At 36.9% G+C, this 27,246-nt stretch overlaps 1 protein-coding gene across 3 annotated transcripts in view; it reads left to right on the top strand.

The window, feature by feature from the left end:
- The first annotated feature begins 1,835 nt into the window (after positions 1–1,835).
- Positions 1,836–27,246, top strand: part of LOC131676514 (homeobox protein abdominal-B-like) — a 44,898-nt gene continuing 19,487 nt past the window's right edge. For 2 of the 3 annotated variants that reach the window (XM_058955590.1, XM_058955589.1), the window contains exons 1-3: positions 1,836–2,723; positions 15,347–15,388; positions 26,412–26,467. In XM_058955590.1, the coding sequence (XP_058811573.1) occupies positions 2,708–2,723; positions 15,347–15,388; positions 26,412–26,467 (114 nt within the window). In that variant the 5' untranslated portion in view covers positions 1,836–2,707. The remainder of the gene's footprint in view (positions 2,724–15,346; positions 15,389–26,411; positions 26,468–27,246) is intronic. The other variant, XM_058955591.1, reaches the window with a different exon arrangement.

Below are 27,246 nucleotides of genomic sequence, written 5' to 3'. Positions count from 1 at the left end.
TTATTATTAAATTTATTTATTTATTTATTTGAAAGTGGGATTTTTTATCCATATATTTAAATATGGAATTATTTACATTGTTCAAGGCTAGTTTAGTACATGTATAGTTGAAATGATTAGGAACCAAACAGTCCAGTAATGACTGACGCTACTCTTCCACACACATTAAAACGTTTAAATCGCTTATTTTTTATGCTAACGAACGCAAACAAGAAAATCAAATTAAAATCCACTCCTCTTTCTGGTCACAATGTGTAGTTAAACCAAGAAATGAGAGCTTCGAGAAAAAAAATCCCTACCGAAGAGATGCTGCTATCCATTCATTCCACATTCAACGCTAGCGAAAATGGAGCCTGGAAGACTGAATCATTATTATGGCATGTCCGTGCTGGTGGGGTCGTCCAAACTGTCGCCATGGTTCCTGCTGCATCACAACCGTCAGCAGGAAGGCTTAGATCGGATTTAAATCTCGTCACCAACAGCAATGTGCGGGGTTCAGAACTCTGGGAAGCCGTAAAAAATTCGATCACATATTCACATACTACTCGTTGGGGACGGCAAAAGTAAACAACAATGTTTTAGTTGCTGCAATCCTGCTTGGTTTCAGTTCGTCCATTGGGGAAAACGACAATGTCAGCAGATGACTGCCATAGTAACTCTCTTTATATTACATTCTATCCGGACAGAGAATGGAGCAGAGTTGATAAAGTTTTATATGGCACCGTTGGGTCAGCGAGTAACGAAAAAGATAATTGAACTTTGGGTTTAGTGCAGCGCGAACTCGTGGTGTTACATGCTAATGAGATTTTACTATATTGTTCCCGGTTACTCCAGTTGGGAAGCGGGATGTGGGCCAAGTATTGAAATTGGAAAAGCAATCAATTCTGTTTAATTGAAATCCCTCCCAAATTTGACAAATTGTTAATCACGCTAATTCAGACGCTAGTTTCAAAAATAGCTCGAGTTACCAAGGGAGAATGAGAATCTCATAAATTTCCGATCTAAATAAACTGCGAACAAATGAGTTTTCCTCATCTCGCAAGATGGAAACGGTTTCCGCCGGTGATGAATTCAATTTCAGAATGAATGAAAAAAGAAAAGAAAATCGATTCCCACCCTGAAATGAAAAGGAATGAAACGGGCCAAATGGGATCTATTTGTTTGACTTCCTTTCTGACGCGTTCATGGGGTGATTTATGAGGCAAGCGAAATTTATGCTGATGAAAATGGCTGGCCGTATCCCTGCAGGATCTCGGTGTATGCGTTTTCCTTGGTAATAATCGAGAACCGTAATCAATTTCGACTACTGTTTTTTTCCTGGGCAACGTGCTCTATCGCTTCTGGCATAAATATTTCCCTCTCGGAAAGTCAATATTTGATACGAAGAATTGAGTGAGTGAAATCACTACTGCAGAGCGCATGAGCCAGAACCATAGTCTGAAATTTGTATGTTCTTCAGAAGTAAAGCCAATCTGTATGTTGATACTTTTGGCTGAAACCCAATGACAGTATCTTTGAGGAGGGTGACGTACAACTCGAGTCCAAAACCTGCAGTCCAACACCTGAAGAACACTGTTGTTATGTATCTTTGCTGGTGTGTTGCTCCGTCAAACCGAGGAATACATACATACAGTTGTCAGCGTGCCAGAGAGCCAGAAGTTTATTGCATTCGTTGTACAGTTTTTTTTATATAAAATCAACATTTGAGCGAAGCCATGGCGGCCATGTCACGACTACAACGACTCACTCTTTCTCGCGCAGTACGATCCGGCGAGTTGTTTGGTGAACACATGCGTTTAATTTCGATGCTATTCTTTGCATCCTCGAATCCTTGTTGAGTTCGAATCGCGTCGCGACTGGAAGTCAGCACTGCTCGGTTTGTCGTTTCTGGGCAGAGTAAAACTAGCCGGCTCGAAAGATGCCCCACCGGTCAACACATGCACGGTAGAGTGAAAGAGAAAGGCAGACGAAAGATATTAAGGGGCCCGAGCCCGAGGAAAAGCAGACAAAAAAGGAGGAAAATTATAGCTTTACAGTGCTTTCAGCGGATTCCGTGTCGAGCAGTCGCGTTCCAGCCCGAACGAGTGTCGGGTTTTTTAGAGTGCGGTGTTCAATAAAATTTTATATACTTCATCGTAATCGTTTATCACACTTGGTGAGTGAAGGCAGTGAAAAACGGAAGCAGCAGGAAAAATCACCGATCAGCAGCGATCGATTTCGGGCAGAGCAAAAATTCAAGTTATTTATCTTTCAATATGATTTTATTTTATAGTTTTGGTTATATTGTTGCTATCAATATCCTATCTGATAATGCGAAACCATAGTAACACATGTAAAAACAATAATGATCTATTAAACATTTACAACTCTGGTGCTCAGAGCAAGAAACAAAGCGGTGATGAAATGCTAAAAAGTTTAATATGTGTAAATTTAACACATCATAATGATCGTAAAAATAAATTTATAAGCGGCGTATACGTTGTGTAAAAATAGGTAAACAACCTTTAAAATGGCATTACATAACAAATTTGTTGAGTTTTAATTATGATTGTCATGTTAGTACAATACTTCTACATTTGTGTAGTGGCGATAAACTATGAAGGTTTAAGTGACATAACAAGTAGAGACAAACGAAATTAACTGTCGGATGAACACATAATATTGAAGTTAGTGACCTAAGAAAAAAGTTTAAGCGACCGGTTGAGTGATGATTATAAAAAAAGGTAAAGATTTTCTTTTGCATTACATATTTAATTATTTTTACAGATTTTCAATCTTAGTTTTTATGGGTCAATTTATGAAATAGTTGACCTATCAGTGCTATCAACTCTCCATTAACGGCTTGATATAATGTCAGTTGCATAGATTCCATATGGTTGATAAAGTAATGATGATATGATTGGTGATATCTCTTGTATTTTTTAACTAATCTAGGATTTTGAATTTTTGAAATTTGTATTCTGACTACCCGCTAACTAAAAAAATTACTAAAATGTTTGTAACAGCGTGGGTGGCATTCGAGATAGAAGCAGCTAAATAGCAATATTAAGACCGATCTATTTCGGTATTATGAGGAAAAAATTCGAACATATAAAGTCGGTTTTGAGGAGATTTGTTATTAAGTTGCATTAATTATTTATTTTAATATGCGTTCTATCCCTTTTTCAAGAAAACAAGTTATGGTACATAATATTATAATTTTGTTGGCTTCATAGCTGGAGTTGTTATGAACGAATACATTTCCCCATGCGTTATTCCGTGGAATCACTTTGTTCAGCAGTGGTGAAATAAACTAACAACCCATTATGAATTATGCTATTTAAAACGCAAAAAACTCATTGGTAATTGAGTACTACTTGGAACCTTCTTTGCTATATTTAAAGAATTATTTCTTATTATTAGCATTATTTTGTCAGTTTAGGTTACTTCCGTTCGGCTTTGAGCAAGTTGCGCAAAAATACTTTCACACAATCAATGGCATTTCCGTTTCGGTCATTTAGGAATTAGTAGTGACTGGCTCAAATGGCACATTCCTCATGATCATCGGAGGTTTGTGCCTTACCATAGTCTGCTTTTTCATCATTTCCCTGATGGGAAGGAATGGGGAAGTGGTACGGTTAGGTATAAGGAAAATAACGACACAGAACAATTAAAACAGAGCATTTTGCACCCCCGGAACTATTTGCAGGTGCTAAAATAGCAGAAAGAAAACTTCCAACCCCCGGAAGGATTTAGAATTTTAATTTAAACAGTGAGATTCAGCTATCTGTACATAGGTTCATCTATATATGGAGAACCAAAAGTCCGGACACGAAATTGCATTACTGCTGGGCAGTTACATATCAAATGATATGAAGCTCCGTAATCGGATTCACAACGATCACACGAATAATACTCAGCACGCTGAATAGTAGCCATGTGATAATTGAGTTTGCAATGACGACCGAAGGGCAATTCTGTATGCTTCACGAGCCAACTTAAAGGGCTCCGACCCGTCCCTGCGTCTGCGATTCCAAGCTCTTCTACATAATTTTTGAGTCGAGCAAGTTAGATATTCTACCAAGGTATTCCTCTAGAAGCACGCATAACTCAAAGCGAACATGCCTCTTGGTATGCTGCTACTATGAGTGAGTTTGTTTTATCCACGATCGTTGGAAGATATCCTTGAAACCTAGTCGCCAAGCCCTCGTCGCAGAGATCCCAGTTCGTTGATTTGGGATTACGATATGTGACGCTATCTAGCGTCACATATTTAAATGATCAAAGACGATGTACTTGTGATCAGTTAATGACGGTTCGAGCTCGTTCGGTACGAGCCAGTTTGTCAACTCATGCGTAATACTGTCAGAGCAGAGAATTACATCTAACACCTCTTCTCTACCAGATCGGGCAAATGTTAGGCGATTTACTACATTAGCACAAATATCGCGAGTTGTGAGGTCGGATATAAGACAAGCGTCAATAGCACTATTCGCAAGTATGTATACATGCACGAGGCATTTCACGTGGATTTGTCATGCCATTTTTATTGAAAGCTACGAAGGCGGAATCAAGTAGCTTTCCAACATAGAACTTTCCTTTATGGAAATACGGTTCTTGAACCAAAGCTATGGAAGCTTTTCCTTCCTGCGCAAGGCGGGATAGATTCATAGTTACTGTACGTTTATGCTGAAGAATAGTTTGTGCTACTCTAACCATACTCGATCATAGCACTACAAATTTCATCATCAGCACTTGTTGTACAGCAGCTAGAAGATACCAACCACGTTGGCTTATAATCGCCTAAAAACGAAAATGTTATAAGGTAGGCAGACATTTTCCCATGACGTCCTGTGTTTCCCTTGCTGTGTCAAAAAATCCCCCATGGGTGATGCAAAGAGGATTCCGTTGACGTATCAATTGTGTTTACGTTTGCACATTGACTCTTTGCATTATAAATGCTAGCCAAAATCTCCGAAACAAGAATCAGGGTAAATATGCAGTATAGTATCGATCTATAAAATCGCGCACACTTATTGTTTTCAGTAGTTGAAAACCGACTGAGATATAGTTTTTTTTAGTACTCTGATATGATCTTTTGGTCAGGTTGGCGCGTAGGCGTTGATCATGGTTGAAGAACTTGCTTTTCATTCTCAACATGCAGATACGGTTACTTAACGGTTACTCTATGCTTCCCGTCTCTTTCTACTACTGTATTATACTGTGCATAGTTGCATAATCGTCTCAAATTCTATATATGTAAATGGGAGAGACTTGCGATTATAGGCAGTGTTGAAAATATGAACTCATCAATCTTCCTGGTGGTTCGTGTAGTTTCGTCAAGCATTGCCGAACCCTATGCCTCAATCATGAATATAAAGGATGTGACAGTCAAAACTTCGTCAGACATGTATGAAAAATGATCGAATTTTTATTAACTGTCTTCCTTTTCGAGGTTCACTTAGAATTCAAAACAGTCTTCGACCACATTGGTCGGCTCTTGATGCCCCCGGGTGAACTCTCCAAGTTTCTAAGCTAGTCACACCTATTTTCCAGCGAGCTCTCAACCGTTTTTTGACAAACTTGATTTAAAAGATATAATACTCCTATTGACTGCTATTAAATTTCATTCAGTTCAGACTTTTGGTTCCGGAGTTACAGGTTATTGCGGTCACATTAGAATTTTTCATATAAATTGGCTCAATCGTAATACCTCATGGGTCAAATATATCTATTGAAATGAACATCAAATTACTTCGATTCGCAGAACTAGATCACAGATAGCATATCAAAGATTCTCGGAATATATTGTCCGCTATCCGTTCCGGGCATATTCCGGAACTAAAGCCACTTCGGTGATGACTGAACCAATTTTCACTAACCTAGTCTGAAATGGAAGGTACAATATGCAGTTGGGCCTTGCAGCCCTATCCACTCCTAACCCTTCTTCCTCTCACACCCCTCCCTCCACTCTTTCAACCTCTCTCCCCCCCTCCCCCTCAACGTTTCAGACCAACATCACACTCGCATTCCCTTGATTCAACCCGTATACCAACATAATTTAGATGGTTCCCGACGCATCTTCTTTCCTCTCCCATTAATTATACAATTTTTGATTATCGTTGAGATTTAGAATCACTATCTTTCTAAAAGTCGACAATCCCACTCGTTTTTTCTTTTAGCTTTTTTAGTATTTGGCTATAAAACGATAATTTTTTTTTCAATGCTTTTCTCGTTGTATCTCGGGATTGCATAATTTTGTAGGGTAGACGTGCCCTCATTCATCTAATTAGTCAAGATGTCACACTATTGCGTTGAAAATTCGGCCAACTATCACTGGATTGCGCTGAAATAGATTTTAACATCTTTGATTCGTTCCTATGAAGCAATGCAAGGAAAAATCTGGTCTGAAAAATGTATGACCACAAATAATCATAAAAATGACTGGCCACAAATAATAATTCTCAACGCTTATCTCTCAAATAACCTTGAAACAATTTGTTATCATGCAGTACGTTCAAATCGATTAAAAGCTTCTGACAACTGAGAGTACAGCTAAAAATACCACGAAAACGTTTTTAACAGTTCAAGCATTCTCGTAAAAAACCCTGCGTTACCTTGAACATTTCCGCTACAATTTTGTAGTCAAATTAGCCATCCAAAAGAAATGTGTGTATTTCACATTCTACCAAAAAAGGATACGATCATATATTTTTTTCTGCCGACGGTTCGAAAAAAAACTAACCAAGGCCAAGGCAATAATCTTAATAGAATTCTAAGCTTTGAACAGTTGAAAAAATTGGACCAATAAGTGACCTTCAAACCATGAACCAAATTGCATCATTGTCCTTTCAACCCAATTTCGTGTACCCTTTCCTTCTGGACTTCTGCCATATCCTTGAAATGCTGAAAAACTAGATCAAGCGAACCAAAAGTAAAGGATATCCTGCCGCTAACGGGTAAACAATAAATTTCTGAAAATTTCCTTGCGCCCTTCGGATCACTAACGTTGTTTTTTGCTGCATGGAAGGCAGTTGGGCTGAGTCGTTTATGCGCGCTAGGAAACAAAAGTGTTACATTACGACTGAAACAGGCTTCGTGTAAACAGTGTGTTCTAGTTAACGTTGTGTGTTGACGTTTGCTCGAGAATTGGGTGTTTTGTTTATTTAGTTGAAAATGTCTTTACAAAAGGCCGCCAGACTAGCGGCTGTGGCACTGATAGCGCTCTTTTTTGATAGGTGCTAAAATCGTCGGTGACGGTGATATATTGTGTCAATGTGACGGAAGATGAATCATAGCGCCAGGGTTACATATTGGTCTAAAATGTTTGAATCTTGATGTCGTTGATTCGTTCAAAGTTAATGGCAGGACCGAGAAGTATTACAAACTATTCGAGAGTTTGACATTTTCGAGGACATAAAATGTTTGATTAAACTTATTTTGCCCATCCGCTCATTAGGCACGTTGCTCATCATAATTTGCTTGAAATATGACAATAACCTGACAAGATGGAAACCAGAAAAAACGTTTGCATGGCAGGCGTGTTCTGCATCCTTAGTTGGTTTCCATACGGTTAAGGTAGAAGAGCGCATAAAATATGGATTGCAATTAACATCACATACCAAACAACGGTCGTAAATAACGTGAAATTTTTTATGTCATCGTAAATATACATTAGCGAGTGCTCGTTTTGGTCTGCCTGTCGTTTTGCTGCACCATTGCTGGTCTCTCATGTTGAGAATCGTTGCGCAAATCGTTTGCTCAGTCTAGTAAAACATAACCGTTTTGAACAGAAGGTCGAAAGGAAAAATCTTCAATTTTTGAAGCTGCATGAAAATCTAGTTCACTTATGCACTTGATATATTTATGACGTGTACATATGTGTTTCCGTCATGTATGTTTCTACTAGATTTCTTTAGCTCCTGTTCTAAGCATCGGTGGTGGTCACGTTCAATTAGGGATGTCGTAAAATCTCATTTCTGCTGTTGAGTTTAACTGTCTCGTCTGCTCGAGAGGTTCATGGTTCAGTGGCACTCTTGTAGGTAACGGCTCACCGGTTGAACAACTTTTTGTTTTTACTCCCTCGGTAGCAAATTGTAAAAAAGCAGTTAATAAATAATAGGTTTGATTTGTGTACAGAGGTAATATCCAAGAAAACAGTTTAAATCAAGACCAAGTAGAGTTAGGAAACCTCCGGCGGAAATGAAGATCCCACCGACCCTGTGCTTTACACAAATATTTATCGAACGATTTGTGAATATTCGAGCACAACTGTGATCGTGTGATTATATTCATTCATTTGTACGTTGGAGAATTTCCTCTGCTTTTGTGTGTATTTATGTTATTCAACTCTTCCGCCGTGTGCGCTCTCTTTTTACGATTATTGCCTAGTAAATATTTATTCAACTATTTATGAAGATGGCTGTGTCCGATTGTGAGCTATATATATGAGCAGCTGTGCTTCAGTGAACCTTGGTGGGGTAGCGACGGGAAAATGTTTTGAGAACGAAAAGAAAATAATGAGGCGAGAAAAGTAACTGTTTATTGGCTTGCAGTCGGTATTTTCTGTTTTGCTTGTTCCATTAGGGCCTAATGAGGTTAAACGGTTAATATGAATAATGAGCATTATAAATCGGAAGCTGTAACGAGCGGGTGAACAATTACAATAATGTCTAAGCAAAGGTGTGTCCATGTAAGGTTTCCATTTACTATCGATGCCAATATTACGTGCAATCACGAGAATTGTTTCTTTGCTTAATTTAGAAACTGCACTATTCAATTATTTTCTTCCAGAAGAATGAAAAAACTACCGGGTGCGATAAAAACAGACAATCAAACATTTTTATTACATCTGATTCAACATGTCATGATTTCATCTTAGATTAAATTAGTTGGCTTGCGTAGACAAAGACCATCAGTGCGTTCCCATGAATTATTTGTCTGCACTATCTGATCGTTAGTGAACTATTGTTCGGGAAAAGAGGAAATCGAGATGAATACTGTTCACAGTACTTTCTAAATAACACTTAAAATGTAACAATAATAATCACGTAAAAAAATTGTATGTTTTACAAAAATATCAACGAATTTTTAAAAATATAGTGTAACATGAAATTCAATGATCCACTTACATATGGATTGTTGTATCCCAAAGAGATAAATGAATCTAAACATTCTATACAACAAAAGAACAAAATGAAAATGAAACGGCACTAGTTCCGCCAGATAATTGGTCTATGTGAAAGTCACGATCTGGCAGAATTTTTAGTGCAAATTTTTATTTCTCTCTCATTAATCAACATCCTAATAATTGTAAAGTGATCTATTGGGAAGATATCATTTAGTATTAATTGGGACATTGACAAATTTTAAACTATTCGACAAATGAACTCGAAACATGTTCTTCTGAGTTACTCGTGCTATTTGGCAACTTAGCGAAATGTTAGGCAAGTGATGTTTCGTAGCACACATAACCCACTGAAAAAAGAACAAAAACTCGGATATAACATAGTCTCAAAAACCAGTTGTTAGGTGGTTTCGTTATCATTCTATGTTTTCTTGGTAAGTTCTGGACCTATATAAACTTTGATTCAGAGTAGAGGTGAGTAACTATACGCATAAGGCAAATGTTCTTATTGAGATATTTGTACATTAAGATCTCGCATTTTTATATTACCGTCATCTCTTTGAGCCTAGAAGAGGTTTGTTTCCCACCAATTCACCGTGTAAACGATTTATTGCCTCCCAATTCAAACTTCAAAAACAAAACCCACGCTGCTGAATCTCCTTAGTAGAGAAAAAATAGGTGAAAACTGCTCCACTAAGATAAGAATCGTTTTCAACCACATTTGTGTGTTAAGGGCACAAAACCTATAACTAAATTAGTGATGGTATTTGCGCGTTTCGACTTTGTCTCATCAGCATCCGACACTAATTCAGTGACAGGACTAAGCTACCGCCGGATTGACGTTAGCTCAACAACTAAAACACTATTTGTGTTTCCGAGCAAACCATTGGTCCTGCGAGAGGTCCCAAAAGAAAAAGAGCCGCTTTCTAAATATAATTGAAATATGGATCTATTACTGCACATCAGAAAGAGCTTTTTAGTAAGCGCAGGTGGTCATGTCTTCCTTCGGAAAGGAAGCATGAACACCTGTGTTGATGGGCCTATATCGAATCCAGATGGTGGAGCTGCCTCTCTGGCGTCGGTGTTAGGGAGTCAGTGCGGACAGAAGCCGACGGAATACACATATGAACAAAAATATTAAATAGTTTAAAGAAAATATAGAGATCTATCCTGAACGCCAAAAACATAAGTCTTCAACGGCTTATTCGTACACATAGGAAATCTCATCTATTAACATTGCTAATAATAAAGGTGTACCTAGAATTTGGAAGATTTCTCCATACAATCTTATTAGAACTTTAAAAAAACGCAATTCAATTAATCCGTTGTAGTACAGAATAGGACTGGTTCTTTCGTTTTCTATTTATCATAAAACGATACATAGTGATTTTTGTAACATTTTTTTACTTGGACACTCCAAAAAACATGAAACTAAAACATAGAGTATTTGGTTTGGAATAAAATATACTTTTGCTGTGTTATGTTTAAACATATCCATAACATGTCCGTCTTACCTCCAGTTCCCCTACTTTGGAAAAAACTGGTGTCTTGAAATGGAATTGCAAAAAAGTATAGCCATTCAACTCCGAGTTTTGCATAAGGCCCCAAAAGGCACCAGAAAACGTCATCATCAGTAGTCCGTGTAGTGAACCCAAAATCTATCTATATTCTCGTTGGGAGCCATATTGTGAATTCCATCGTACCTGTTACTCTAATGTATTTTATTTTATTTTTGAATTTTATTTTTGATGCACATACGAGTAGTCTAATCCACGTTTCTTTGACCAATAGCTGGAAGGAGCGTTTCATAGTTACGTGCCTCTTCGCTGATGAAGTTGATAGCAAAAAAGCTGAACAAACTTCCGACTTGCTCGTTTCAAATTAGGGTTTTAGATTTATTCCCGAAATGATACGCTGAAAATTATTCTTAATCATTATGTAAGCAGGGGTTGGTTTGTTGCGGATCTGAAAGAAAATTGCAGTTGTTGTATCCAAATTTCATGTACAATACTTCATTGATTACTGCTACTCTATATCTACACTAACTAACATAGGAAATGCATCCGTGTTTGACACAGGTCCCCTAAAATTCTCCCATTACATTGAGGGCATCCTTAAAGCTCGTTTAAACTCTGGGCGTCTACAGGCTGCTCTCTAGGAGTTATTCGTCTCATTCAGATTGGCCAGTGGCGGATCCAGCAGGAGGGTCCTGGGAGTCCGGACCCCTCCGAAATTACTTGTTGAGAAATTTTAAATTAGGTTCAATTTTATATTAGTTTCAAAATCAAAATCATTCCCAATCAAATCTGACAAGCAATACTGATATTCATTAAATAAAGTTATTAGGTATTTATTACGCGATGTTTTTTAAAATCGAAATTTCAGACCCCTCCCGAATTTTTTTTTCTGGATCCGCTCCTGAGACAGGCCGCTTGATAGACCCATCACAATCGTTATGCATCGACATCGAGTGAGAATTTAATAGATTTTTAATTTAAATTACCACACGCAATTGTCTGGTTGAACAAATTTTTATTGCTGCCAGCAGTTAAAACGAATATTCAACCACATGTCCGGTGTATGCATCTAGTGGATTGCCGTGTTAATAACAAGTAGTGCAATGAAATTTCCAAGATTACGAGAGTGAGTTTATTACGATTTTAATGCAACCAGTTATGGCTTTTTTAATTGCTCTACTTTTTTTTAGCAAACGGAAACAGTCTTGGTAGAGCTTATCAATCATTTTCAAAAAGCTTTCCGTCGTCGTTATTGCCAGCGATCGTAAGAATGGTGGATGAAAGTGGCGTCCATTAGCTTGATTAACATTCTTTCATGGCGGCGCTAAGGGTCGTAAAACTTTCGTTCTGCCACCGACCATCGTGATAATTGTGCTCTGGGACGAGAACGAAGAAAGGACCAACCGGAGACTGCGCATGTGGTGAAAGTCCATTATCATCAGTCGTTATATCCACCATTTGCTGCAGTCGTTTGCTGGAAAGACATCAAGTTGAGAAAGGAAAAAAAGAAACGAAAACAGGCAGGCGCATGTGTGGAAATGCGAATGCGAGAGAATTAGTGCGAGAGAATGCGCGAGAGTCTGCCCTGACAAAGCATGATGGCCGATTTGAGCTGCTTTTTGGGGTGTGGCATAAGAACCGGTTGCCTGTGACGACGAGAGTGCTCTGAAGCATGGTAGTGGTTGAAGGGAAGATATGCAATATGCGGATTTGTGTGTGCGTTAGCTGTTCGTTCCGCAGCTTGCTGAAGATACCGTCGCTTGGCTACGGTCTGGTTTGAGCTCGTAATGAATCGACGCTGCTGTTTGCAACAAACATTTTTTTTTAAAACCTGCTGCTAGCTGGTAATGTAAAAGCTAGTGATATATGTTCATTAATGTCCTTATGATAATGATTGATTGTCTGTACCCGATTCTTTCTGCATTTGTCCAACTTCGTAAATATTTAATTTTATCTATTTTCTCATACATTTGTAGGAGGTCTGAAACATCATTTTGTGAGTTCTAGTTACAGTTGTTTCGTTTAGATTAACTCTCGCTTTTTGATCTTTTTAATCAGCGTCATTGCACGCAGCACCATCTAGTTTTCTTTGAAACCGAAAATGATCTAAAACTGATTGGAACGAAGCTTTCTACCTACGGAAGCTTATATTCCTACACACAACCAAGTGGAATGATCAAATGTGCTTTTAGTGTACACGTATTGTCCCTAGATGGTGGTAATTCATGCTATCGTGACGTTTAGGATAATGAGTTCGAGCTTTCTGGGTATCTGGTTTTATAATGATATCCTCGTTCATAATAAAAGTTTCCAAGGATTGGTACTTTGAACGTCCATTCTAGTGTAGTACCTAGAGTATAACCTTCTAATAGGAAAGCTATTGCACAATCCCACGGTTATTAAAGACGACACATTACACAGTAAACCACCCCATCCAGTTCAGATTAGACACGTTTCTGAGGAAGTAACGGAACAGGCGACCTGTGTTCATTATGCTGGTGTTGACGACATTTAGTATTGATTTTATGACCTTTGCCACTGATTTTTTTTGCCACACACACTTCTTATAGAAAGAGCCGGAAACCTGAGGAAGCGAAATGAATCGTGTTTATTGGTGTTTACAGAAATAAAAATAAAACGGCCGCTGTTACTTTTTTGTGGGTGCTAAAATCTGAATGAAGCTATTAAAGGGTAGCATTATTCAATAAACAAGTCTTGGCTCATTTTTATAATTTGTTAACAATTATCTCCTTCCGTAATGTGGCATTTGGTGGCAGCCCCGCCGAATAGATAGATGATGGTTGGTCCGGCTACGGGACTCTATAAACGGCCGTATGAGAGACAACAATGAAATTTTTATAGTTACGAGCTTAGGTCTTGGGGTGTGAGTGAGAGCAAAATCGCGACCGAGCAGCGTATGGTTCGGCCAGGGCGACATGCACATAAAAGCTCATAATTTTTATTGTTTTACAAAATGTTTCTGTCCGAAAAAAAGAGTCAAAGTCGAACTAAGCAAAGCGAAGGGAAAAGGAACGATCATACCAGGATTTTCCCTCTGTCCGAGTTCTCATCGCTTTTCCCTACCGTTGACTTGAAGTGTGCGTGGTTATGTGGTGTTAGATCGCATAAAGTCATATAAAAAGCGTCAGCCAAACAAACCATAAACTTTTTGAAACCCTCGTAAAAGAAGCCGTTTACGAGGGGTCGATAGGTGGCGGCGGGAGCGTGTGTGATTATCAATTTTTGTTTGATTCAATTTTATTATAACACAAATGGTTGTAAAAATTATGGGAAATTATCATAAAGTACTACCGAGTAGGGATGACAATAATTAAGCGCTAATTAAGGATAAACTTACTGATCAAGAAACGACCGTTGGCACCTATTGCATTAGAATGTAATAATCCATTTCGACTATTGCGTTTCAAAGCATTACAACGGGTAGATAAATATACCTAAAGAATATGTTAATTAATGCATTTCTCCGCCGACAGTTATCTGTTTTTTAGAACGATTTGAGCGAACGACCTATCTGGAATCAATTAAAACTTTTAAACGGAGAAGATTCCAGAATGAAAAAAAAAACAAAAGATTTAATCATCTGTAGCATTTCTTTCGTTCCATCTGAATATGTCCATGACTCCATTAGAGCCTTTACAGGCTCTTCGGTTCGTCAGCATTGGATTGAAAATATCAAAGAAGATATCATTTGACATTTTAACTAGAATGCCGTAAATCACTTGTATTATTGCTACATCAGGGAGCCCGGTAATGACGCCGGCTGCCGAACGGTGGACGAGAGCGGCGGCTTATTTCTAAGAGGCGGCAGCTCTTGGGAAACTGCGCTTCGGAGGAAAATTAAGTTTTCAATTAATATGGACGCCAATTATAAAGTCGTAAATTATCATTCTGCTCATTTCGTATGTTGATTAATAATTTGCATATGTTCTGTGCATGAAATGCAGTTTCGCAGAGATAAACGAAGCGACAAAGCACGATCGGCGGCGGTAATTCAGAATTAGTCGGTAGTGGCTAAAAGGATTTCAAAGTGTGGTAGGGGTGCTTTTGCTGGTTGGGCTTTCATTGAATTATTATATCAAGTCAAATTTATTGCTGCATATTTCGTTGAGTTGGGAGTTGAAAAATTGTGTATTAAACAATATGTGTATTCTTTTAGTTTATGATTGCCTTTTACTGAATTTTTATCTACTATTTTAACTTTCTAGATTGAGTTACGTTTGTACAGATAATGAATACGTTAAATCGCCAGCTCTTTTTTATCATGAAATCCAGTAAATTTGCAGGTGCGTTGAATATACAAATCAGTCGAAGTGAAACAAAGGTCATTTTTTATACATACATATTATATACACAGCTATTTTTCCATTATTTTAAGTTCGTTCGAAATACATCTTATCAGGCAGAGTGTGGTTGGCCTCTCCAGGGTCATCAGGCTTGAAACAACGTTCTTGTGTATTTCACTCACTTCTAAATCTTGATCGATTCAGATGTTAGTGAACCATGGGGACTTTTCAAGTCGCTTCTGATCCCGCCGGCTTACCTCTATTCCGCTTATTCGTTTTTTTTTTTCATGCAGATGCTTTTTACCCATGTCAGATACCTACACCCTGGGAGTGGTGTTCTGAGCAGCGTAGCATTTTTTATTTATTTTTTATCTGTGTACCAGCTTCTTGACATTAGGTTTCTCTTTTTCTTCTTCTAGACTGTAGAGACAACGAGGAGGAAAAGTTGAATATGAAAAGAAGTAAGAATATTACATATGTGTATCAGATATTTTTTATTTTCAGTTTTTTTGTATGCTCGGTTATCTGTACGTTTCATTTATACCCTCCCATTTTTTGTTTCGTTTGCTGTTGTCTTCGGTTTCTCCGGCTACCTCAGACTACGGCAGTCATAGATGTGTGTAAAGTGCTGCCTTGGCTTCATTCCCTGTGCCTTTCCCCTAAGAGAAGTAAATAAGCATCAGATTTCCCATCGGTCGAGTGCCGGGCGAGTCAAGTGAATCCCTCGTCGGTTTTTTCGTGTGTAGTTTTTAATGGGAATTTATGTGGCAGTTTTGAATAAAATGTTTAATTTAGATCTTTCTCTTTTTTAATATTTTACACAGGAGAAACACAAGCTGATTCGATTCTTGGAATATGGGATATCGATTAACTTGTTAACGTTTCTTTTCGTTTTGATTTCAGGTTAGGATTATAATTTGCCATCTGAAATATTGAAGCGTGTCGAAATGTTGTTTAGAGAAAAAAAATGTTTTCTTTGTTCAGTTTAGATACCTAATTCATTACTGTTTTCCTCAAATTACCAACATATTCACAGTTGCCTGGAGGACTAACCTGTGAAATTTGATGTTATGCAATGAAAATAGGTAATGTAATTAGGTTAGGATATCCAGCAAGGTTTGCATTACTAATTATTTTTAAAAAGCTTGTTAAAGCTTCTAAATAATTTTAATTACATTACTTTCTTTATCTTTCTCCAATGTAGCATAATTGTATACCCTCAGTCACGACATAGTTCACCCTAGAGCTGAAAAAATGAAAGTATATATATTTTCAAACGAAGGAAAGGAAGTGTGAGGATTTACATTTCACTTTCTTCAGAGCACTGGCGCAGAACGAACCGTTTCGGGAAAGTGGAAAAGCACAGCCAGTTGATGTATCCCCTGTGGAAACGATGGGATTTTTCCTTCGAAAAGCCGGATGTGGCTGTAAGCCAGACAAGTCAGTGTTGGGCAGAATCAGTAAGCACTCTCTTCGAGCCTGAGGGTGCCACTTGGTTGTAATTTCATGGCAATGATTTTTATCTGGAGAAAACGAGATTATCGTTTCCTTTCTGAGACTGTGCAGATACTGTGAATGCCCCTGCCATCCGGAAGCCATTTTGAGCTGATGGTAAGACACACTGAACTCGGCTGCGAAAAAGTGTACCGTGTTTGGTTATATTTCTGCGAGGGAAATTATTTTTGTAGGGTAGCGAATTATATAAAATGGAAAGATGGAGCATTTACTTTCTATAAAATTTGGCTTAATTGAGATAATTTCGATCTTTCATATCCTCGAATCTATCTGAAATTAAGATAAAGCGGAAGTCGTAAACGTAATGGAAATTTGCACTTATATTTAATGCTATTGATTCCTTTATGTGTCATTATGAAAAAAAGTGAACAAAAACCATTCAAAGCGTAGCAGAAATAACTGTTGAGTGCAACTGCTGATTTGTACGTTTCGTTCGCACAGAACTCATTGAGTCCACAATTGAGCGAATCATAAAATTAATTTAACCCGTCTGAGTGTTCATTGAACTGAACCGATTGAAACGACGTGTTGAAAATCAATAACAATATCGAACATCGATGGGCGGCTTCTAGAGCTGCTCAATATACAAGGCGCCCGAAGGGAATTTACATTACACGAAAATCGTAAATTCATGGGCTACTCGATGAAATGCTTTATTTATCGAATATATACGATGGGATGAACGAATTTTTACCAATCTGTACTGGATTCAGCAGCAATTGACATTTACTGCCTTTTTACGACTCCCTCGACTACCGTCGCTATCAAAGATTTCAGTGAGTAAAAAAGGAAGCGCGGTAAAAGTCTTACGCCGATAAAACCACATCCAATACGAGTTGGCGTGCTGTGCCTAATTATCAATCACGATGTCACAGCCAATTGAATTTTTAATAAGCGATCATTTATCACTGCGGCCGCCGCCGCTCTACGAATAAAGGCCCATCAACTGCTATCGTAAATCTGATTTTGGTAGAACTGAGAAATGCTTACTCACAGAAGGATAATAAAAATGCAAAATTATTGTCTTTCGGATCTGAAGCAACTCTAATCACCCAGAATAATTCGATGCTTTGATCCGGTTCGAATTCAGCTTCATGACCGCTGGTTTTCTTGATCAGTATCATTGGAACTAATTTTATGTACTATGGTTACGGTCGCAATACGTATTTTTTTTCTTTTATCTTATTTTATAACTAAATATAATAGTTGACATATTTATTGGACGCCATTTTTTTAGTTATACGGGATAAAACGAATGATTCTAGTTATCACGTACAATATTTTTATAGGCATCATATTAATAGTCTTTCGCCCAGGAAGCGTTTTATGTTTATTATATGCGTTAGTATCCATGCACTTTCCTAGGTAGCTTTACCTAACCGACCAAAGCAATGTCAGATAAATTATAATGTATGTCCATCATTTTGAACGTTGCATTCTTATTCGATTTGATCAATTCGAAACGTAATTGTGAGTGGAATAATTTATTTCCCGCCGTATGGGTGGTGATTATTTTTGCCTCACTTTTATTATTGTTAAATTACAACAATGCACTTGCTGGTGCGACGCAGTCTCAATCTCATTCAACTGCGCTTGATTTGACGAAATCACGTGTTTCGAATGCGAATAAATGTCAACCAAAGGAAATTGATTTTTTCCTTTTCCAAACCTAGTTTTCTTTTCGCGGAATGAAAACATAAACTATAAGCCAAGCGAGTCAAAATTGCTGCACAAATTCATATTGCCTTTGGCGGAGTAAGGCTTTATTGGAAAACATAAACCTTCTCGTGATAATTGACTTAACTTTTTGGTTCGGACTAATAAAGATACTCGATTTCCGCTTTAATTTATGATTGCATCTTTCGATAAAATACTTACCCTCTGCATTATCATCTGTCTAATTACACGGTCCAATTTTCCATCCAGCTTGGCCCACATCTGCCGAGTCTTGTTGGCGGCTATAAATTCGACATGCGACAAGAAATGATGGCTGTGAGAGCACCGAGAAAAAGGCCTGGTGCATGTTAATGATGATGTTTTTTTCGGTTTGGGTAAACTTCAGGTAAGAAGCAGCAGATGACCTGTTTCTGCTGCCTTTCTTTTCGGCCATGTTGTTTGTTTGTTGCTGCACAGGGGTATTCATTAAAACAGTTAGTGTGCAGAGAAATGGGATCATGTTTCTCTACTGCAAGGCTCAAGTCGTAAATTATTCCGGAATGGCTTGATTCTTTGGTTCTTATGTTCTTCAAAAATTAAACAGACAAGAAACTTGTTTTGAGTTGAACGGGGCTGGCTAGATTTTCAAAATAGGTCCATTCGCATTCGCGGTGATTCGTTCGGCATTTCTATGGAATCACATTTCCATATCGCCGATCTGACTTCAAGTCGACAGAAACTCGTTTGTATAATGTATCCAACACGAAACGTTCTTGGTGCGCACGTAAAATTTCCAGTCTTTGTTTGTCCCCTCCTCGGTAACCCTGCGAATATTCGACAGTAAAAAAACATTTTCAGTCGGGACTCATATAAGGGGAGATGGCAATTCTAAAGAGCACAATGGTTTCTTTTCGTTGTTATAGCAGCAACATCCCTTCTTTATTTATTCTCAGTGGCAGGGTTGTACTAGAAAGCGCTGGCATGCGCAAATGCAAGAAAATCCTTGATCAAACTCTGTATCTATGGTCTTTCTTTTTTATACGTACTAAAACATTCCCTGATGACAATATTCGTAGAAATAACACGACTAGGGAGGAACGTACAACTATTGATTGTTTGAATCGTATTTTCTTTTGTTCGCTGTTGTTTATTTTCGTAAGCAATAAATTAAATCTACGTCGCCCTATTGTATAATGTTGTTCTAAAAGCTCAATACATTTATTGTACACTTTATACCTATTCGATGACGTGCGGAGCATGATGGAGACGCATAGTGGTTTAACAACAAAACTGTGAAAAGCTATATGTGCTAGTATTTTGCATATAATTTGAATTGCTTTAGTAGTTGTAAATCTAGCCCATCATGGTTCGCTTTGGAATACACAATCCACTTTAGTTTGTTCCGCTATGTATTATTCAATCCCTTTTCGATCTCTGTGTTCTGGCCCCGTGGACGATGGAATTAACTTTTCGCCTCCGCGAGCTCAAAATGGATCCATTTAGATTCGTACTATAAATTAAGATTACCGTGCATTCACCCCTTGAGAACTGGTCTCCATTTTGCTTTCGAGTCAATTCCGATGGCTTGAACCATTGCTCTGGTGGAACTGGAGCGATATCAAACAAACCAACGGTATTATTCAAGTAAAACCTAATCCGATTAAGGCAATTCCGTTGGGTTTGAACCCCGTAGCGAAGATGCTGCAGCGTTATGGCAACGAGTGCAAGTCATTTCTTTCGTTCGTTGTAGCTGGGAGGGATTGTCCCTTTTTGATCAAAGTTGGAAAACTGATTCGTGACCGAAAGTCGACGCGGAAAATGTTTGTTTTGTGTGTGTTGTAGAGGGTCTTGTTTGATTTTGAGGGATTGGTACAGCACATGTGATAGAAAGTTCGTGCCATTGTTTGTAATCGACCGTAGGATGAGATCGTAGGTAATTTGGCATTTAATACCGAAATACTCCGTACAAGATTAGGGTGGATTGTTGTTACGGTATAATACCAGTTAAAGTGGAAATTTAAAAGAAGTTTTTTTCCATGTTTAGGCATGTATTTTTCATGAAATATTTGAAATTGAGAAATGCATGATAACAAAGTCTTTAATAATCATGCATTGGAGGACACGAAATCTCTTAGAATTCCAATTGTTTCCTTTTCTCATATCCGATCCGATCAGAAACACATAACAGAAATATTTCAAAACTATATCTCGCATTGTTACTTGTTATAAATTTCTGTTATTTTAACTACTAACGAGACCTAATTTATAACACAATATGTTACAAAAATTGTGTTCTGTTATAATCTTGTTATTTCATTCTGATCGGGTATTGTACCATTACACAGATATATTGCCGCAATGACTTGTTGCATGTTACACTAGTTGATATCTCCAACGGCAATGATGTAAATTTGAACCGTTTTTCACCTTTTCATAAGACCATGCAAAAAAAATCCGTGTTATTTCGAGAAACCGTGCAAAAAGAAACCATGCAAAGAAAATCTACGTGTTTTGAGAAACCACGAAAATATTTTTTTGTAATGGGCAGCTAAAAATAAATTGGATTGGATACTTTAGATGCATACAGGATCATAATGCATGTATCAAAATCGCGTATTTTTCAAATTTTAGGAAAAGAGTTTTTAATCTAAATTCATATTATGGTAGTTGAAAATCAATAATGTTGGACATTTTCAATGCCCAATGTGCTAAAGTAAAGATGTTTTTGGAAACAAATTTTAGTTAAAAAGTAATTCACTGCCAGCTTAAAATCAATAGTTCTAGTTCTCAATATTTTAAATGCACAAGGAGATTTGCCAATGTATCAAAATGGTATTTTTTAACATCTCAGGAAAATGTCTTTAATTACAATTCAAGCCACAGATATTGGATGCTTTGAGTTGATTCGAAATGTAATTAAACATCCGTAACTGAAATTTCGAATAACGAGGATGGCTGAAATGCGCTTGGTGGCGACGCAATGCAGTTGGAGTGCAACTGGGACTTCCAACGTTTATCAATTTGAAGGTTCACAAAAGTTTTCCAACACATGTTGTTCCAGCCTAAATGTCTTTTATCTGTACTTGAGTTATATGCAGTTGTATTGATATTTTAAATGAACAAAGGGTTCGCCAAAGTGTGTGGGGAGTTATCTACTTTTCCGTCCATCACATCACGTAATAAGCATACTTCATACGTATGACTATGAATGAGATGTGACACTTGATCACCTGACAGTCCTAGTTTTCATAGGATTGTGTGCTTTTTAGATATCATCAAATAATATTCCGGTTCGGACATCACATCGCATCGGCAATAGAGCAATGGGTATACGGCCAAGTTCATTCCGGGTAGTGCTAAACTGATAAGCCACTGCACCAAGTATATTAATTTCGCTTGTTCAGTTTGATAAGCTAGGAACTGATAGCGGAGATTTTAATATGCATGGAAAATACGTATTGTTTGGTCTGAGTAGGATAGCGTCTGATGTTTCTTGTTATCAACCAATAAGTGATTTCTGATTAAATGGGGCTTTCAAAGAGTTAGGGACAGGCACAAGTATATTTTTTACTGAGATGGGGCGAGTTGGTGCTGGACACTTGGCCTTCGTCTGGCATGATACATTCTCGTTGGTACGGATGTGTTAATGACTGCACAGCAAAAAAAGTCGTGTAACTTTACGTCTTGCCAGATGTACATATAGGGAGCGTCCCAATTTACACAAATTTACAAGTAATTACATGTAAAAATGTGAGTTGTTCGGCTTTTCTTAGGTCATTCAGCCTAAGTTTTACATCATAAGAGTCACAATATTTAATTTTACATATCATAGCATGTAAAATCCTAATATCGGATGGAATAATACGTCGTTACGTTGTTTACGTCAAATGTAATTTTCATTTTTTCTAAGAATGTTGATTGTGGATGAGTGTTCCTACTTAGAAGTGAATTGATAACTTCGCTTGGGTGGAGATACATGTGGCTCCTGCTAAATGTCAACGTTGGATATATTGGTTGGTTCCAGGGATTCCAGGAAGGAGTGCAGAATTAGCACCTGCGAGTATTGATTGTTACCCTCGACCAGTTACTTTGGTTCATGGAAATAACAAATGGCTTCGTTTGGAGGATTGGGGTTCTCTGAGAGCAGAGGCAAATCACTCTCAAGTATCCAATAAAGGAAAATTGTTTCTATGGAACCTAAACATATTCTCACTACTCTAGCATATTTTACTAGTGTACATAAAAACAACTACCAATATCGACTAGAATAGAACAAAAATCGATCGATTCGCTTTAGACCTAGGAGACGGAAAAGGAGAATAGGAACAAGATAAAAGGCGGTTTCAATTGTTTATTATAAATTTCGACGATTCAAATGCGCTGGCAGGAGAACATTTTTAGACAAACTAGAGGACATCACACTTTTTAAAATACGACGAATTTCGCGCCAAATCGTATTCAAAGTTGGCAGCACCCTCTCAGATTGTAATGAAACTTTCTGCACATGAAGACTTTGTCACAAAAAGCCACTTTGCATACTTTGTTTTTCCAAAAATGATCTGGACTGTCTTTTGAAAAGGGCCAAACTTTTTTGCCAATTTTTTTCAAATAGCTATAATCTAAAAATGACAAATCCTACAAAAAATGTTGTAGGAGTGGTTTTCACAAAATTAGTCAAATTTTCGAATAAAATAATTTAATAAATTCTTCATTCACTCCTACACTGAAAAAATCGATTTTAAAAATTTAAAGTCGATTTACAAAAAAAACTCATTTTTGATTTGGATGAAATTTTGTTCCAAGATAGATAATTATGTTCCCTACCTACCGTCAAAAATTCAAGATGGGCATTTTTAAGAAAAAAAAAGTTATTTGGAAAAAACTTTTGCTTGTCCAAACTGATTTTTTTTCTTCAGTGTATTTTTATAGAAAACTAAACCAATGATATTTTTATTAAGGGGTTAACTACTTTTTCATTTTTCATGAAATCGAAATTTTTTTATTACTTTATTTGAATATTTTCCAATTTTTTTTATAAAGATCCGAGAAATAGATCGAAAGTTACAGCGCTTCCAAGCGCGCTTCGTCTACCAAGAGCAGTGGTAATTTGAAATTTGAAACTCGATTATGTCGGTTAATGTCGTTTTACTAAAAATGGTTTTTCCGTGATCACGATTGCCGAAAAATTACTCAATCAATTTTCTTAACTTTTTTTTCAATTGATCGTAATTAATTTTTCTCATACTTTAACGATTCCTTTTTTGATTCATAAATTTTTGTTTCATGGATAAGAATTTTTGAATACAACTTTGAGAGCTTAAAACAGCGATTTTTTACTAAAAACGTTCTCGAATGCAGGAAAAAAATATTATTTATTCAACTAATAGTTAAGGTACGAGGAATACTTATATACTAATGGAATTTTTTGAGTTTTGGGATTTTAGATGATCTATTGGTCTCCAATCGTGATCACCGCAAACCTCTTAAATAAAAATGGGTTGCGGGGAAAAAGCCATAACTCCGCAAATAATCAATTTATTTCTAGTGCTGAAGAAGAATCAGAGAAAGAATAAGCACCATAACATTATGTATTGAATTTTACATAATTATTTATTTATTTTTATATATTACATTTGTCTTAAAACTGTCTTCATGCATTCTATTTTGTAATATTTCTATACAAGGAAAATATTTTTGGTTCATCTTCTGAATTAGAATACCTTTTCGTCTCTATTTTGCCCCCAGGAATAGGCACAAAACCGTAGAATTTTTGAGTTCCAGATATTGTTTTGGCGTTATAATACAGCTCTTAGAGTTCTTCTGATATTTTGTTGTACCGTTCAGTGAATATATAGCAGGAAATTAATTTTGTGATATTTTTATCAGAACAACTGCCCAGTTATATAACTCTCGGGGACTTGTAATGGTATTTCCATAGTCGCGAGCAAGACTGGCTCTTTTTGTTATTCGCTTGAGAGTGCCACAAATAGCATCACACGGTCCGTTTCTATGGGATGCTGCGACAAAATGCCATTCTGCGCTTAAGTCATACTTTGACTGGAATCTACACAAGCTTGTAAAGTTTTTCTAATTTTTGTATTTTGTTGCTGCTCCATCAGACATAAAATAAATTTTAGAAAAGTTTGCCAATTGTTTCATAAAATTTATCAGTTTTGAGCGGAACAAATGCACTGCAGTCTTCAAGTCTTTCAGTCTTCTTGTGTTCCAGGCTTCTATTCTTGCAGTCTTGCAGTCTTCCAGTCTTCCAGTCTTTTAGTATTCCAATCTTCCAGTCTTCCGATCTTCCAATCTTCCAGTCTTCATTCAAGTTTGTTATGAATATATACCAAATTTGTTACTGATACTTTTTGCATGTATCAGGCAACTAGCAGCTGGGAAAATGGATTCTGAGATGATTATGACTTTCATTGGTTCAGTTTTCGATAAAAATACATTAAAAAAAATTCAGTTTGGACAAGGAAAAGTTCTTTTCAAATAACTTTTTATCCTTGAAAGTGCCCAACTTGTATTTTTGACTGTAGGTAGGGAGCATAATTACCTATATTGCAACAAAATTTCATCCAAATCAAAAATGGTTTTTTTTTGTAAATCGACTTTAAATGAAGAATTTTTTCAATATTTTTATTTAAAAATTTGACTAATTTTGTGAAAACCACTCCTACAATTTTTTTATAGGATTTGTCATTTTTAGACTACAGCCATTTGAAAAAAAATTGGTAAAAAGGTTTGGCCCATTTCAAAAGACAGTCTAGATCATTTTTGGAAAAACAAAGTATGTTTACATAAATAGCATATTCCATATTAACTTTTCAAAGAGGCTCATAAGATTTGTAAACAAACTTTTGTTTTGCTAATTTTTCTTAATTTTCAATAATTTCAACAATTGGTTCTATGAAGGGTAAATATTTGGAATAACCTGAATTTTTCATGAAATTCCACATCGGAGTAATGAGTGAAACAAGTTTGTTTACAAAAATCTCTTTAGCCCTTTTGAGGAATTAATATTGAATTCTTCAACTTTTCAAGAAAGAATTTTAAATCAAAATGCAGTTTTGGAAATTTTAATGCAAGAAGGGGTCTGTCAATATTGCAAAATAGTAAATGCTGTAACTTTTCAGGAAAGAGTGCTAAGTAAAATCCAATCAATAGGCGGTTAAAAATCGATAATGTTTGACATTTCAAATGCACAAGAGAGTCTTTGTATCAGAATAACTTTTGTTACTTTTCATGAAAGTACTTTTAATGAGAAGATTACATGAAAAAGTCGCAAAAATGACAATTTTTATATTGTTGTCGCAGAATCGCACAATATTTCTTACAAAACTGTATATGACAGCATACCGAAAGATCTAGTTCTCTTTTATCCAAAAATGTTACAAAATTAAATTTTGTTTTTCCGAAGGTTCCAGAAAGCAAAATCTTCAAGATCTTGTGTGTATACGATATAAAATTCGCATTTGCTATACTATACTATCCTCTAAAAAGTTCAAAATCACTGTATCACCGTGTAATCTACAAAAAGTTAACAAACTCTAAATAGTTTAAACATTTTACCATTTTAATTGATTTCAAGTCCTGAAAGTACTAATATTGGTATATTGACAATACATATAGAAAATTCCTATGGAATTCGCTATGCAAAGAAAATTTATCGTTGGTTGATGGAATATTTGAGAACACTTGTTTTTCGTTACTTAAATCTAAGGTGTCCGGTAAACTTCTTCTGGGACATGTAGCTGTTTAATATTTTGAAGTTATTCGTGAAGATCTTTTCCTAGAAACTTGGCGAATAATGATAATCTTTAAGCTGGGCTGTAAGTTAATATTGTTGTTTTATCAATGGCAGACAAATCAACAACGAAATTAGTAACTCTGAAGACCTTATTTTATGATATTTTGAGGAGTATATTACCGTAAAGAAGGAAGTATTTTCATGGCGGACTGTCGAGAATTTCTTCAAAAAAAAAAAAACATCTAGTACGATTTCAAACCAACTTAAAAGTTCCCTATGTCTGTTAATTCCACCTTTCTTACTTCTTGGAAAACTACACAAACGTGAATCCTTACTATACGTATCCCTTTAATTTAAATAATTAGATTGAACCGATTACAAATTTCAAGCACATTGCAATCAAACAAGGATGGTTGAATACTGAACTATTTTGTCTATCTTGATTAATCAACATTAAAGTAGTTTTTATAGCCAGTTAGTTGCCAACAATTGTACTCAGTTCAATTATGATTAATTTTATGAAGCCTCCCTTTTCTAATGAGTATTTTTCTCCTTTGCAGAAAGTAATGACAACCACTACCCATCGCTCAGAGTGAGTGATTTGATCATACGAAAGGTGAGTGAACCTACCAACGCATGCCTTCCAACTGGGTTGGATTGGGGTAGCCATAAACCGATCCTGGAGCTGGTCTTGCGCAGTAGCTAGTTATATCCAACTTTGCCGGTACATTTGGTCAATCAGTGTTCAGACTGACATGAGACTTTTCTGGAGGGAATGGAAAAACACGAACTTCTATTCGATAATGATAAAGATGGCGGGACGCTTTCCAGTAGGACTTCGCCGGAAAAAAGCAGATGCTAATGAATCAATTAAAGTTTTTTATGGTTCTCCGGACCACCATCCCACAGAGTTCCGTCGGTTGGTGCATGGCGATGCATTGATTGTTAATACCGTTATTATTACGACGAAGGCAACGATGGAACCGAGCCGACTTAACAGAGAGTGCAAAAAAGTGTAACAAACTGTGCCCTGGTAATAAAATCAACCCGACGCGGCGTGACAGTTTGAATTGGGAATAAGTAGCGAGAAAGATATGGCCGTGCAACATTGTCGAGAAAATATATTACATTCGATGGCGAAACATGCAAAGTTTGTGATGCGCATTTTTTTGCCTTTGTCCTGGTATTCAATTTGGGCTTACGATTTCGTTCTACGTTGGAATTTCTGCAGCTCACCGAAACAAGCTACTCACCATGTATCTGATTTCACCATATTTCTTGACAAACCAGATTTGCTCGCGCCGAAGGACAGTATTTCCGTGCCGGCTCTACAGAAATACACGTAGTTTAGACATGTTTCAAGAGGATAGAAAAACACAGACTAGCTTGAGTACC

The sequence above is a fragment of the Topomyia yanbarensis genome, chromosome 1 (assembly GCF_030247195.1).
Source record: "Topomyia yanbarensis strain Yona2022 chromosome 1, ASM3024719v1, whole genome shotgun sequence".
Taxonomy (NCBI): domain Eukaryota; kingdom Metazoa; phylum Arthropoda; class Insecta; order Diptera; family Culicidae; genus Topomyia; species Topomyia yanbarensis.
The sequence above is the reverse complement of the archived record's forward strand: the minus strand, read 5'-3'. Positions and strand labels throughout refer to the sequence as shown.